Here is a 12,651-nt window from a genome sequence, read left to right on the forward strand (position 1 = left end):
CTTAAAAAAACAAAAATAAGATACACCTTGGCAGTTTAAAGAACAGGAACTCTGTTGAAAAAAATTAAGCCAGAAGACTTTCTTTAAAAAAGCAAATACCTGAAATATATGCATTATTACTCTGATAAATTTATTTTTATTTATCTATTTTTAAAAAAGATGGCCGGTAAGGGGATCTTAATCCTTGACTTAATGTTGTCAGCACCACGTTCTCCCAAGTGAGCCAACCGGCCATCCCTATATAGGCATCCGAACCCACGGCCTTGGTGTTATCAGCACCGCACTCTCCCGAGTGAGCCACAGGCTGGCCCTTACTCTGATAAATTTAATAGTGAGAGGCTGGATCTGTTAACATCTTGCCTTTTTCCTTTTGAAGTAACTATATTCAAAAGATATATTCAGTTCTCCCAGTAACTATATTCCAAAGACAGATATATTCAGCTCTCCAATGGAGAATACTTTCTCTCTAAGGCAGGTTGATTTGCATTTTGAAAAATAGGCTTCCTGTAAACAATTCTGTTGTCTGACAAATGTCTTTTAAAGTAGTACTCCCTGAAAGAGCAAGACTAATAATAAGCAGTTGAGTTTTAAACAAATGGAAAAGTGAACAAAAACCAGAGACAGGCTTTGTCCCATAGAGAAAGGGCCTGCACCCTCGTCCTTGTTTCATCATTGACTAGATACAGTGCTCTCCCTGAAGACCATTGTCACTGTCCTTGGCTTAGGGATGGTTAATGGAAGATACAGAAGGCTACATAATCCAGGTGAGAGGGGAGGGTGGCTTCAGGCAGGGTGATGGCAGAGTGAAGGTAGTCATCCTCGTTAAACTACCCAAAAGACATGCTTCTTATGCTGGTACGTGGTTTTTATGTAAGCACTGAGTTACAGACTGCTATTCTTAGCCGCTTCAAATTTTTCTTAGAAATAAGGTAGATATACATTAAATGACTTTGGGTATGTCATTTAATCTCTAATCTGTATGTCCTCATCTATAAAATGGGGGTAATATCACACCTGAGTGCTAATCTCTCAAGATTGTTGTGAAAAAATAATGAAATAATACTATATAAGAGCAGTCTTTTTTTTTGGCTGCTGGCCAGTATAGGGATCAAACCCTGGAGCTCAGTATTATCAGCACCATGTTCCAGCACCAACAGAGCTCCTGGCCAGCCTGGTTTATATTTTCATAAATAATCGCCCTAATTGTGGGGGGTGGGTGGGTGAGATTTACCGATCCGTTGCCGGACACGAAAAAAAAAGACAAAAAGGAAAAAAAAAAAAAAGAAGAGAATGATGTAACATGATAGTCCCCTTTCTTCCCTGAAAACGAAGAAACTCAAAAATCATGTTTAAAAAGCACAGAAAGTATATATTGTAATGACATGGTAGTGGTGGGGTGCTGTTAGCCCTTTATATGCAATATCTTACTGACATGCCAAAACTCAATCATTCAGTTGTACTGAATGCTTATTACTATGAAAGGCAACATTCTAGGTGGCTGGGGAAATGTCAGTAATCAAAACAAATGGAAAGTCCCTACCTCCAAGGAAGTTCCATGGGGAAGGGGGTTGGAGGGAAGGAGGATTGAGAAAACAAAAAATATAAATAAATTACACTGTATGTTGGATGGAGGTAAACAAGTACTGTGGATGAAAATAGAGCAGGAAGGAGGGATGGGGCATAGGGGGAGGGTTTTATTTTAAATAGCATGGTCACTGCAAAGCCTTCCTGCAAAGGTGACAGTTGGGAGCCAGCCATGCAGATAATGTCCAGTATAAAAACCCCGAGGTTGAAAAAGTGCCTGGCGCCTTTTAAAGGAACAACAAACAGGCTGGAGGGGCAGCCGAGGGGAACAGGAGATGAAGTAATGGGAGGGGTGGTGACTGTGTAGAGCCTGGCAGGCTACAGGTCTGCTGAGAACAGACTGAGGATGGAGAGCAGCACTTTTAAAGGAACAACAAACAGGCTGGAGGGGCAGCCGAGGGGAACAGGAGATGAAGTAATGGGAGGGGTGGCGACTGTGTAGAGCCTGGCAGGCTACAGGTCTGCTGAGAACAGACTGAGGATGGAGAGCAGCAAGTCCTCAGGCCACAGCAGCAAAGAAGCTAACACGATAATACAGGGGAGACTCTGTGGCTTCCATCAGGATCGCAGTGGAGGAAGGAGTGAAAAGGGGTCAGATTCTATATATATTTTGAAGACAGAGTTGATAGGATTGCTGTGGGGTTGAGAGAAATAAGATCCAAGGATGACTCCCAGGCTTTAGATCTGTATAGCCCAAAGGATGGAGGTGCCTTTGCCTGAGACAGGGAAGATTCTAGGAGCAGCAAGTTCTTGGGAGCTCAGTTTTGCATTTTAAGCCTTGGATGGCCAATAAATACCCCAGCTGTCAAACAGGAAGCTGGATGGAGAGTGTGAGGCTCAGAGGGAAGATGATGTCAGCTTGCAGATGGTATTTAAAGCCACGAGGCCAAAAAATAAACAAACAAAGCCACGAGGCCAAATGTGACCACTGAAGGAGTGGCTATAGCTAGAGGATGGAGCCAGGGTATGAGCCCGAGACCCTCCAACAGCCAGAGGTGGGAAGGCTGCAAACACAGCCAAACACACAGAAGCAGTGGCCAGGGAGGCAGGAGAATGTGGCCCACACATGTTTGAGCTGGGAACTACTGCTGTCGCCACGTGAAAGAAGCAGAAGCAGCCTTGTTTCTATGGCTTTTCTGTTGCTTTTTATTCTTAGCCGCTTCAAATTTTTCTTAGAAATAAGGTAGATATACATTAAATGACTTTGGGTATGTCATTTAATCTCTAATCTGTATGTCCTCATCTATAAAATGGGGGTAATATCACACCTGAGTGCTAATCTCTCAAGATTGTTGTGAAAAAATAATGAAATAATACTATATAAGAGCAGTCTTTTTTTTTGGCTGCTGGCCAGTATAGGGATCAAACCCTGGAGCTCAGTATTATCAGCACCATGTTCCAGCACCAACAGAGCTCCTGGCCAGCCTGGTTTATATTTTCATAAATAATCGCCCTAATTGTGGGGGGTGGGTGGGTGAGATTTACTGGAGATAAGAGAGACAAAGAAATAGTGGAGATGTCGAATATACATCCCTTAAAACTTAAAATAGACAAACATTCCCACTTATCTATGGCCCTGTTGACACCCACGACTCCTGGGTAACAGTTTCTCAGTTACAGTAAATCTAAATTCACTAGTCATGAGTTATCTGGCAAGCATGTGAGAGGAAGTTCACTCTGAATGCTAGTAAGTGGGCACATTACCTATGTTGGTTTCATTATGTCCAAAGCACAGTATGTTCCCTAGAAAAGAGGTGTCATTGGAGACACTGGCATGTGAAAAGGCAAAGCAGGCAGGGGGTGTGCTCCAGCCACATCCTGAGGACTTGTGTCTGTGCTGAGATCAAAGCGTGCCTCTGCCTTCTAGGTCTCCACTCCCCTTCTCAAGGTCTACCGTGGACACTGACCTCCCTGCCCCTCACTGGGTTTCTTAGCCTCTTGTCTTCAGCAGCTGGTCTTGCTGCCCAGGGCTGCTCAGTAAGCACAGGCGCACCCTACACACAGGGTGGGCATGGAGGCCCAAGTGACTCACGTGCAGGTATCTGAAAATAAATTGAGCACCTTCCAACTCATCCTACCTTATCCAAAATGTGACTGAGCTCTGTCCAAAGTGCTAAGTGTTGTGGTTATGAGGACAGAGAATTTCCCTTTTATTGCTTCTTTTTCCAAGGTTTCCCAACTAAATCCCTACACTGATTAACAGCACTGTCTGTCTTGAACACACCCTTTTCCAAGGATAAGTTTCAAAGATCTGAATATGACGCTCAGTTAAATTCACCTATTACTTATTGAGCAACTTTTTAAAAGTACAAGGCCCTAAGCTAAAAATCAGATATGGTCAAATGCTCTTCTGAATTTCTGATTTTGCCTTAAGCACGGCGACTGATAACCCCAATTCAACCTATGAATATTTAGCTACTTTTAAAGCAAATGAGATATTTTTCCTGCAGTAAAAACAACAAAATGGGCAGGTAGCCAAGCCATAAAACAAAAATTAAAAAACCTATTTTATTAAATATATTGTAACTTTTCTATAAAAACATTTTGTTGCTATATTACTTCCTCTTAAAATATTTACAACCCTTCTCTTGTGCAATTTAAAGTATTTTACTCTACCACCCCTTATCTTCTTAGCCCTCAAAAGATTTGAGCAAGAAGACAATTTGATGCAACAATTTAAACATGGATTTTTGGTTTGCTTTGGAAAGTTTACTGTGACTGTCCCTGGATGATAATCACACGCACACCAGGACCACTGCTGCCAACAAATCAAGGTCAGAGTTCAAAGGTATTGGTAAAGAAACCTAATTCTTAGGTCTGCACCAAGATTATGCAAACAGAACATTCCATTTGTTGGGCTTCGTGAACATTCTGTATTGACAGTGGGGGTGGAGGGCGTGCTGGTGGCAGAAGGAGCGGACTGAATGGGGACAGAACTTACTTCAGAACCTGTAAGAGCCCAGGTGTCACGGACGTTGGTCTCACCATTCCAGCTCCACTGATGGTCCCCAGATGAACCTGAGGATAGTAGACTGTACGGAGAGCTAATCTCGAAGACTGCAACCTCGTCTTAATGACTTCTAGTGGACAAGTGAAAATAGCACCCACTGTGCCCCCACACCTGTAAGAAAGGAAATCACAGCAAGAGCAGAAAAGCTGTTATTCTCTATACAAATGGAACAGGAAATTTAACTTCTCTCTTTAAAGGAAGGTACACATGTTCATTTAATAAAAATTAGAACATAAGGATGGTGAAAAAGAATTAGTTGAAATCCCAGAGCTAAAGAGATAACCATTGTTGCCATGTGAGCACATCCTCTGGGGGCACTCCCCCACCCCCACTTATCTAGATATTGGGAATGTCCTTCCATGTCAACATATACACCTATGTCATCACTTGTAATGGTTTCATACTTTCCCTCTGTATCAGTGGATAATATTTTATCCTACTGTCGGGCATTTATGTCATTTCCAATTTTATTACCATGCTGCGATAAATATTCTAAAAAATGCATCTTTGTACATTCAAACAAAAGTTATTTAGGTAATGTTACGTTCGAAAATCAATGTTTACTACAATAAGGACCTTCATTAAAATCTGGTTAATTTGATCACCACTGAAAATTCTAAAGTTTACTTTCAAAAATGAAGTCGTGGTGGGCCGGCCCGGTGGCGCACTGCTACAGTGCGCCGCTTGGGAGTGCGGTGGTGCTCCCGCCGAGGGTTCGGATCCCACATACAGACCGGCTGCTCGCTGGCTGAGCGAGGCGCAGGCGCAACACCGAGGGTTGCGATCCGTTGCCGGTCACGAAAAAAGACAAAAAGGAAAAAAAAAAAGAAAATGAAGTCGTGGGTTTGCTTCATTCACAACTAATCAATTCATCCTCTGTGTTTTCATTGGTCAAACTGACTCTCCTGGTCAGGAGAGTGTCGTGGGTTTGCTTCATTCCCAACTAATCAATTCATCCTCTGTGTTTTCATTGGTCAAACTGACTCTCCTGGTCAGGAGAGTTAATCATTTGAGTTCCTCCCTTTACAATGTGTTCATATTGAGATATTACCTTGGGCCGGCCCGTGGCTCACTCGGGAGAGTGCGGTGCTGATAACACCAAGGCCACAGGTTCGGATCCCACATAGGGATGGCCGGTTTGCTCACTGGTGAGCGTGGTGCTGACAACACCAAGTCAAGGGTTAAGATCCCCTTACCGGTCATCTTTAAAAAAAAAAAAGAGAGATATTACCTGAATTACTATTTAAATATATTCCTTCAAGACAACTCACTTATTTATCTGAAAATACCTACTTCCATCTTCTCTTAAACAATACTATCCACGAAATGACATGTTTGGTGGACTAGTTATAATTAACAATGTCATGTACCACCTAAAACCATCACCACACCAGCACTGCACAGGCTTGCCTCTGGAAGACACTAATCTACGATACGATGAGTTCCTCGAGATCAGGACCCGGGGTCTTACTGCTCCTCTTTGCATCAGAACTCAGAAAGCTCACAAACAATATTTGCTAAGAATTATTCAATTGAGATTCAAAGGAGAATGGCTTTGAAGGCATCTGAATATTTGAAAAATGCACTTCCCATCTACCTTTTACCACCTGCTGTCTCTCACTAGATTGGGGCGGGGCTGTGAATTCATACACTCTTGTACTTAGCTAGAACGTAGCACCTGGCACAAAACAGGTGGTTAAATAATGACACTGCACCAGCATCTGTGACTGGGAAAAGTAATATCAGAAAGGAAGGACAGGCCCTGGCATATCCCTTCTCTGAGAGATGCAAGCATTGGAAATCTGGCAGCAAACCCAACCCCTAAAACCAACCTCGAGGTAATGAATGAAGTAAAATCCTCATGCAGGATTTTTTTTTTCCTTTTTGTCTTTTTTCGTGACCGGTAACGGGATCACAACCCTCGGTGTCGCGCCCGCACCACGCCCAACCAGTGAGCGGACCGGTCTCTATACGGGATCTGAACCCTCGCGGGAGCGCCACCGCGCTACCGAGTGTGCCACCGGGCCGGCCCTCACGCAGGATTTTAAAGTCAGGACCCCTGTACTTCTATAAAGCAAGTAACATATCAATAACTGACAGACAGAAGCTATCTGTTTAAATATGAGAACTACTGCCACCGATTGCATGATTATTTTATGACAAACACTCGTTTCTCCAACAATCCCATGAGTTAGGAACTACCAGTTAGCCCTAACTTACAATGAGGAACCTGAATGTCAGAAAAAGACACAAATACACAGATGGGTGGTGGGGAGGAAAATAGCCATTTTGGCTATTTAGGTGAAACTACTGTAAAGTCATGATAATAACATACCCTAAATTGAGCTGTTTATCTTCCAGTGTTTTCAAAATGGGCCCAAAGCCCATTAATTATAAAAGCAATTTAGGGGGTTACAATCAGAATTGGGACAGAGGAAGGACAGGAAGGAACTGAGATGGTCCTTACTTTATAGATGGGAAACCTGGGTCTCAGTGAGGTTACATACTTTTTCAAAGTCTCCAAGTGACTAAGTGTCTAAACCAAATCCAAGCTCTCTGTCTCCAAAGCCCATGTTCTCTCCACTACACTGAGGTATCCTCTTTTGGAGTATTATGGAAAGATAGTTATTGTACACAGTTTTGTTAGCTAATTTAGTCAACTCACATTCACACTCAAAAATAGAAAATTGTTATTAGATAACTAAGCCTTTAAAACTCTAATTTTTTTTTTTTTTAAGTCAAGAAAAAATTATCTCCCATACTGGCCAGCCATCAAAAAAGAAAAATTGTGTAGGGCTGGCTGGTTAGCTCAGTTTGTTAGAGTGTGGTGGTGTAACAGCAAGGTCAAAGGTTCGGATCCCCATACCAGACAACTGCCAAAACAAAGAAAAAAAAAAATTGTCAGTCAGTCTAACTTAATTTGGGGCTGTATAACTTGTTCTAAGCACTAGAATATATCTAAAGAAAACGGGATATAAATGGGAAGTGTTTAAAAAAAAAAAAAAGAGGTAAAAAACCCCCAACAAAAAACACTTTCTAACCCATGTCTATTTACACAAAAATATCTACCATATGTTTAAGTAGTATAACATTTAAAAATACTGGAAAAGTTATCTGCTACAGAGTAAGATCTGGGCAAATCCTTACATCTGAAGGTCTGCAAGTTCAAATACGATGCAGGTCAGCTACTTTTGCTTGAAGTCAGTTGCACTCATGACTTTGGCCAAACTTCATCCAAGTCTATGCCACTGATCAGAGGAAGACCAGCAGGGAGGAGTGTTTGCCCACCTATGCAAATACTCCCCTGACAGCAAGGTGGTGACCTCTTTGAGGGTGGCAGGCCACACTCACCACCACTTCACTTAACATTTTGTACACCATGACTACGGCAGGACCGGGTGGTGGTGGTGAAAAGGCCTGGGCTTCGAAACCACTTCCCAGCTGGACGAACCAGGGCAGTCTAAGGCTCAGGTGTCTCACCTACAAGACAAGGAAGACACCAGCCTCACAGCAAACCACCCAGAACGGGAAACACCACAAGCTGAACACTGCAGTGTCATTATCAAAATTAACCACTCAGGAGGTAAACCCCTCCTTACCTACTAGAAAAATTGCCTTAAATGCGAAATGTCCAAGTCATTAAGCTATATCGGACACAGTCACTAAATACTTTTAATTAGAAGAAAACAAGTCCTGATACCAAACTAAAATTTCCAAAGATTCTTCCTGAAATTGAAAAGTACTGCTATGAAATGTTTTAAAGTATCTTTCAGCTCAACTTCTCTTTCTTTCTTCATGAACCAATAAGTGCAAGATATTCACCAGTCGGAGAGGATAATATGAGCACGAAACACTGACTTATCTAGGTTGGCTTTACAAATGTTTTCTAAAAATATTTAATCATGTTAGGCCCAAAACACTTAAGATTTAAATTAGGGCCGGCCCGTGGCTCACTTGGTAGAGTGCGGTGCTGATAACACCAAGGCCGCGGGTTCGGATCCCATATAGGGATGGCCAGTTGGCTCACTGGCTGAGCGTGGTGCTGACCACACCAAGTCAAGGGTTAAGATCCCCTTACCGGTCATCTTTAAAAAAAAAAAAAAAAAAAAAAAAAAAAAAAAGATTTAAATTATATTTTTTGTAGGAAAAAAGTCCCGTCACTTCTCAATTCTTTGATGCTAAGAGCCCCTCTGATCTTAGCCCCACAGCTCACCCTGGCAAGTGCACTCTGCGGAAGCCCCATCCAACTGTGGCTCTGAGGACTTCCCAGGAGTCTCGGCCCAGCAAGGGCACAGACGTGAGTTCTGTCGCCGGCCCCCACCCCTCACTGCTTTTAAGCTGTGCTCTACTGAATCCCTCTTTCAATGACATCATGGGCAGATTCCATAACTTTCCAGTTTTTCATATCCAGTCCCATTGAAAACTTCAATCTCAAATCTTAATTCAAAATTTCCCTCCACCACTGCTGGCTGGACTTGTGACTTGAGGGGACTTGGTCTGCTCCTTCACATTTTCTTTCCTTAGTTCTAGGATTCTCTGAGCTCGGGGACAAGGAGGAGAGAGGTGGTCTTTTGTAACTGGTCCTTATCTTGTGAGTCCACCTGACTGTGTGCATACTGGTGGCTTCAGTAAATGGTCTGACTTCCATGTAGATGGTGTTCAACCTCGCCATGGGTCGCAACACCAGGAATCCCCCCACTGGTCCCACCAGCAGTCCATCCCACTGTCTCCTTTCTGTCTTACCTGGCCTGGGGACCTTGTGAGAAGCACTGGGTGCCTTCCCTTCCTCTGGTCCCCATGCTTCTTGACATCAAGCCAATGCGGCCCTCCAGAGTGTCCTTACATGTCCTCCAGGAGCCAACAAGATTGGCTTGAGGTAGGAAGTCACCCATGTCATTCCCAAGCATACCCCACCAGTCTCTTCTCATCCTGCTGGCTTGGGCTGGAACAGTAGCTTCCTGCTTGCAGGAAGCATCTGGCCACAGAGCAAGCTACTAGCCTCTCAGCAGTATTTTAGACCATTAATCTCCAAAGTGGGGCTCATACTCTAAGAGATGTGCAGGATGATCCATTGGAGTGCAGAAAGAAGATATTACAGCAAGAAATAAAATTTTGTTTTATTATGTCTACCATTTAAGTTCTATTTTTATATGTGTAAAATGTTTTGTATGTATAAAATTAATAGGGTAACATAATCATACATAGGGATATGCACGAACATTTACTCACAGGACTGTGATTCATGTCTGAAGACCACTATTCTAGACCAATGCTTCTCAACTGGGACAATTATGCCCCAACCCTCGTGATATCTGGAAATGTCTGAAGACATTTTTGGTTATTCAAAGTGTGGGGTGGGGTTACTAGCATTTAGTGGGTAGAGGCCAGAGATGCTACTAAACATTCTGTAATGCACTGGGCTGTCCTCCCTCCGGACAAATAGTTATCTGGCCAAAGCTGAGAAACCCCGATCCAGACCAAGAAAATGAGCAATATATTTGAAGGCAGTATAATCACTGTGGTGGGCACCACTGGCTGCCCCTGCAGTGTTCATTCCTCTCTTCCTGTGTCTTAACAAGATCCCAAATTTCCTAAGCCATACAGTTTGCACAAGATTGCACCTATTTCTAGTTTTATCCACATAACGACATCCACTTTGCCATGTTATCTGCTCAGACATGGGCACATGATTCAGCCTCAGCATCATTCCCCTGGGAACGACGACTGGGTTAGAGGGTATGTGTCCAAGTTGGTCCAATCAGAGTTAGACTGAAGGCTTGTTCAGTGGTGGGAGAAACTGTTGGAAGCCATTCTGTGGCCATGGAGGGACCAGCCTTAGAATCCAGCAGATGGTACTGGAAGGCAGAGCGTTATAGATGGGACCCACAGTGACACTGTTGAGCTGTTCAGATAACACCTCACCTGAAGCCTGTTCTCCTTCTAGAATTCAGGTGTACCAATTAAGCCAATTTGAGTGAATCTCCTATTACTTACAACTGAAAGCCTCCCAAATGAGCCTCGCCAAAAAAATTTATACCTCAACTTTTCAAGAAAATACTTTTACAATTACGAATAAACTTCCAAAGAGTGGTTAGGACTCATGTTTGTTGTAGGCTATTGTATCAGTCCATCTCTGTTGTTTATAACAAAATACTTGGAACTGGGTACTTTGAAAATGAAACTTATCTCTTACAGTTTCAGAGGCTGGGAAGTCCAAAGTCCAAGGAACACATCTGGTGAGAGTCTTCTTTGGTGGTGGCTTTTCAGCAACACAGGGGTCTCACATGGCGGAGCAGAGTGAGACTCTCATGGGCTCTCCTTTTAAAGCCGTCAGACCCACACCCCTGACCACCAATAAACCATCAACGTAATCACCTCTTCAAGGCCCCACCTTTCAATTACTGTAATAGGGTTTCCCACCCTCAGTGGTTACATCGATGATTAAGTTTTGGGAGGACATTCAACTCAAGGCAGCTATGTTTATAACAGCTACAAGGAAACTTCCTGGATATTAATTTAATTTTGCTAAGGTAATACTGCTCTAGTCACTGATGCCAAAGTCCAAAGAAAATTCTCTGGGATAGTCAAGGAAACTTCCTGGATATTAATTTAATTTTGCTGCTAAGGTAATACTGCTCTAGTCACTGATGCCAAAGTCCAAAGAAAATTCTCTGGGATAGTCCATTCAGAGCACACGTCTGACAGATTTGAATACAGTAGCAGAAAGGCAATGAATAGTGGTTAGATTACAAGTCCAAGAACAGTCATAGAGACAGTTGCTCTTTGAAGTCTATTTGCCTTCGTTTCTAAAAAAAAAAAAAAAAAAAAAAAAAAAAAAATGCACCTTTTCTCCTTTTTTTAAAACCACTTGTTCCCTTTTCTATACAAATATATGGAAATATGAATTAACAAGAAAATATGACTCCATGAAAGGAATACAATAACAAGGATTAGACATCTCTCCTCCTCTGTTTGTAGCAGAACAAAGCTACAATATTACTACTATAATATATATACTGCATTCTTTTACTCTTTAAGTAATCAGACGGTTACATACAATTTTTACATTATGCACACTAAGTTTTACTTTTTAACTCTGAGTTTCAAATAACAAGGACAATTTTTAAAAACTAGATGTTTCCTCAAGAACCTCTTGTTTCCTACGCATACCCTCACATTAAGCATTAAAACCAAGGCCAAGAGATCTTTGTCACTACCCAATTGCTGGTACACTGGTTTCCACACTCACAGCTTATATATATGTACAAAACGGGTTCCACCAACAAATGATACTGCCAGATACCCTGAACTGAATCCTCCTAATCTTTGGAGTTTTGGGTAAGTTCTCTTTTTCATCTGCTACCTCTGTAGTCACTACTTGAAAAACATTAATTGCTTTTCTATATATGCTATAATTTCTGGAAAGTTTTATTTGAATACCTGGCATAAGGCATACAAGATTTTATATCCACTCGGTTAAAGCAAAATTGTTTGTGATGTAGCTAATTCTCCTTTAGACGCTGTTTCCTGTATTCTCTCTTATTTGGGAAGAAAATTTAAAGTAACACCCCAAATGAATAAAAACTCTAGCACTTTCCGAACCTGAAGAGAATCATATTTTTCACAAACAGACAAATCCAAACTAACATTACCTTATGTCAATACAGTTTCAGCACATCCTAATGTGAAACCAAGTTTATAATTCACAAAGTACTGCTTCTCTTTATTTGGGACAACTTAACAGGCCACCCATCTTTCATTCACCTGGTCAATCACTTAAGTATTGAGGCTGCACCTGTAATGCTCCTGTCTCAGTACTTGGGATGTATCAGTGAAGAAAAACATGGTTCCTCATGAAGCTTAAAAACGAGTGGAAAAATTTCACCCAAATACCATACAATTTAAAAAATGTTTGTTACATATACAAAATACACTGGATGAAAGCAAAGCCAACTTACATTCACAGCGATATATTTATATCAGCCTTATACAAACTGTCAGGTACACACTACATGTCATATCAAAATTTCCTTAAGCATTTCAAATAAGCCTGGCAT

At 41.9% G+C, this 12,651-nt stretch overlaps 1 protein-coding gene across 1 annotated transcript in view; it reads right to left on the minus strand.

The window, feature by feature from the left end:
• SLC25A33 (solute carrier family 25 (pyrimidine nucleotide carrier), member 33) overlaps positions 1 to 12,651 on the minus strand; it is a 102,606-nt gene that overhangs the window by 20,914 nt on the left and 69,041 nt on the right. Inside the window, exon 7 of the mRNA XM_008567877.1 lies at positions 4,526 to 4,706. Coding sequence (XP_008566099.1) covers positions 4,526 to 4,706 — 181 coding nt within the window. The remainder of the gene's footprint in view (positions 1 to 4,525; positions 4,707 to 12,651) is intronic.

The sequence above is a fragment of the Galeopterus variegatus genome, unplaced genomic scaffold (assembly GCF_000696425.1).
Source record: "Galeopterus variegatus unplaced genomic scaffold, G_variegatus-3.0.2 Scaffold353, whole genome shotgun sequence".
Taxonomy (NCBI): Eukaryota; Metazoa; Chordata; class Mammalia; order Dermoptera; family Cynocephalidae; genus Galeopterus; species Galeopterus variegatus.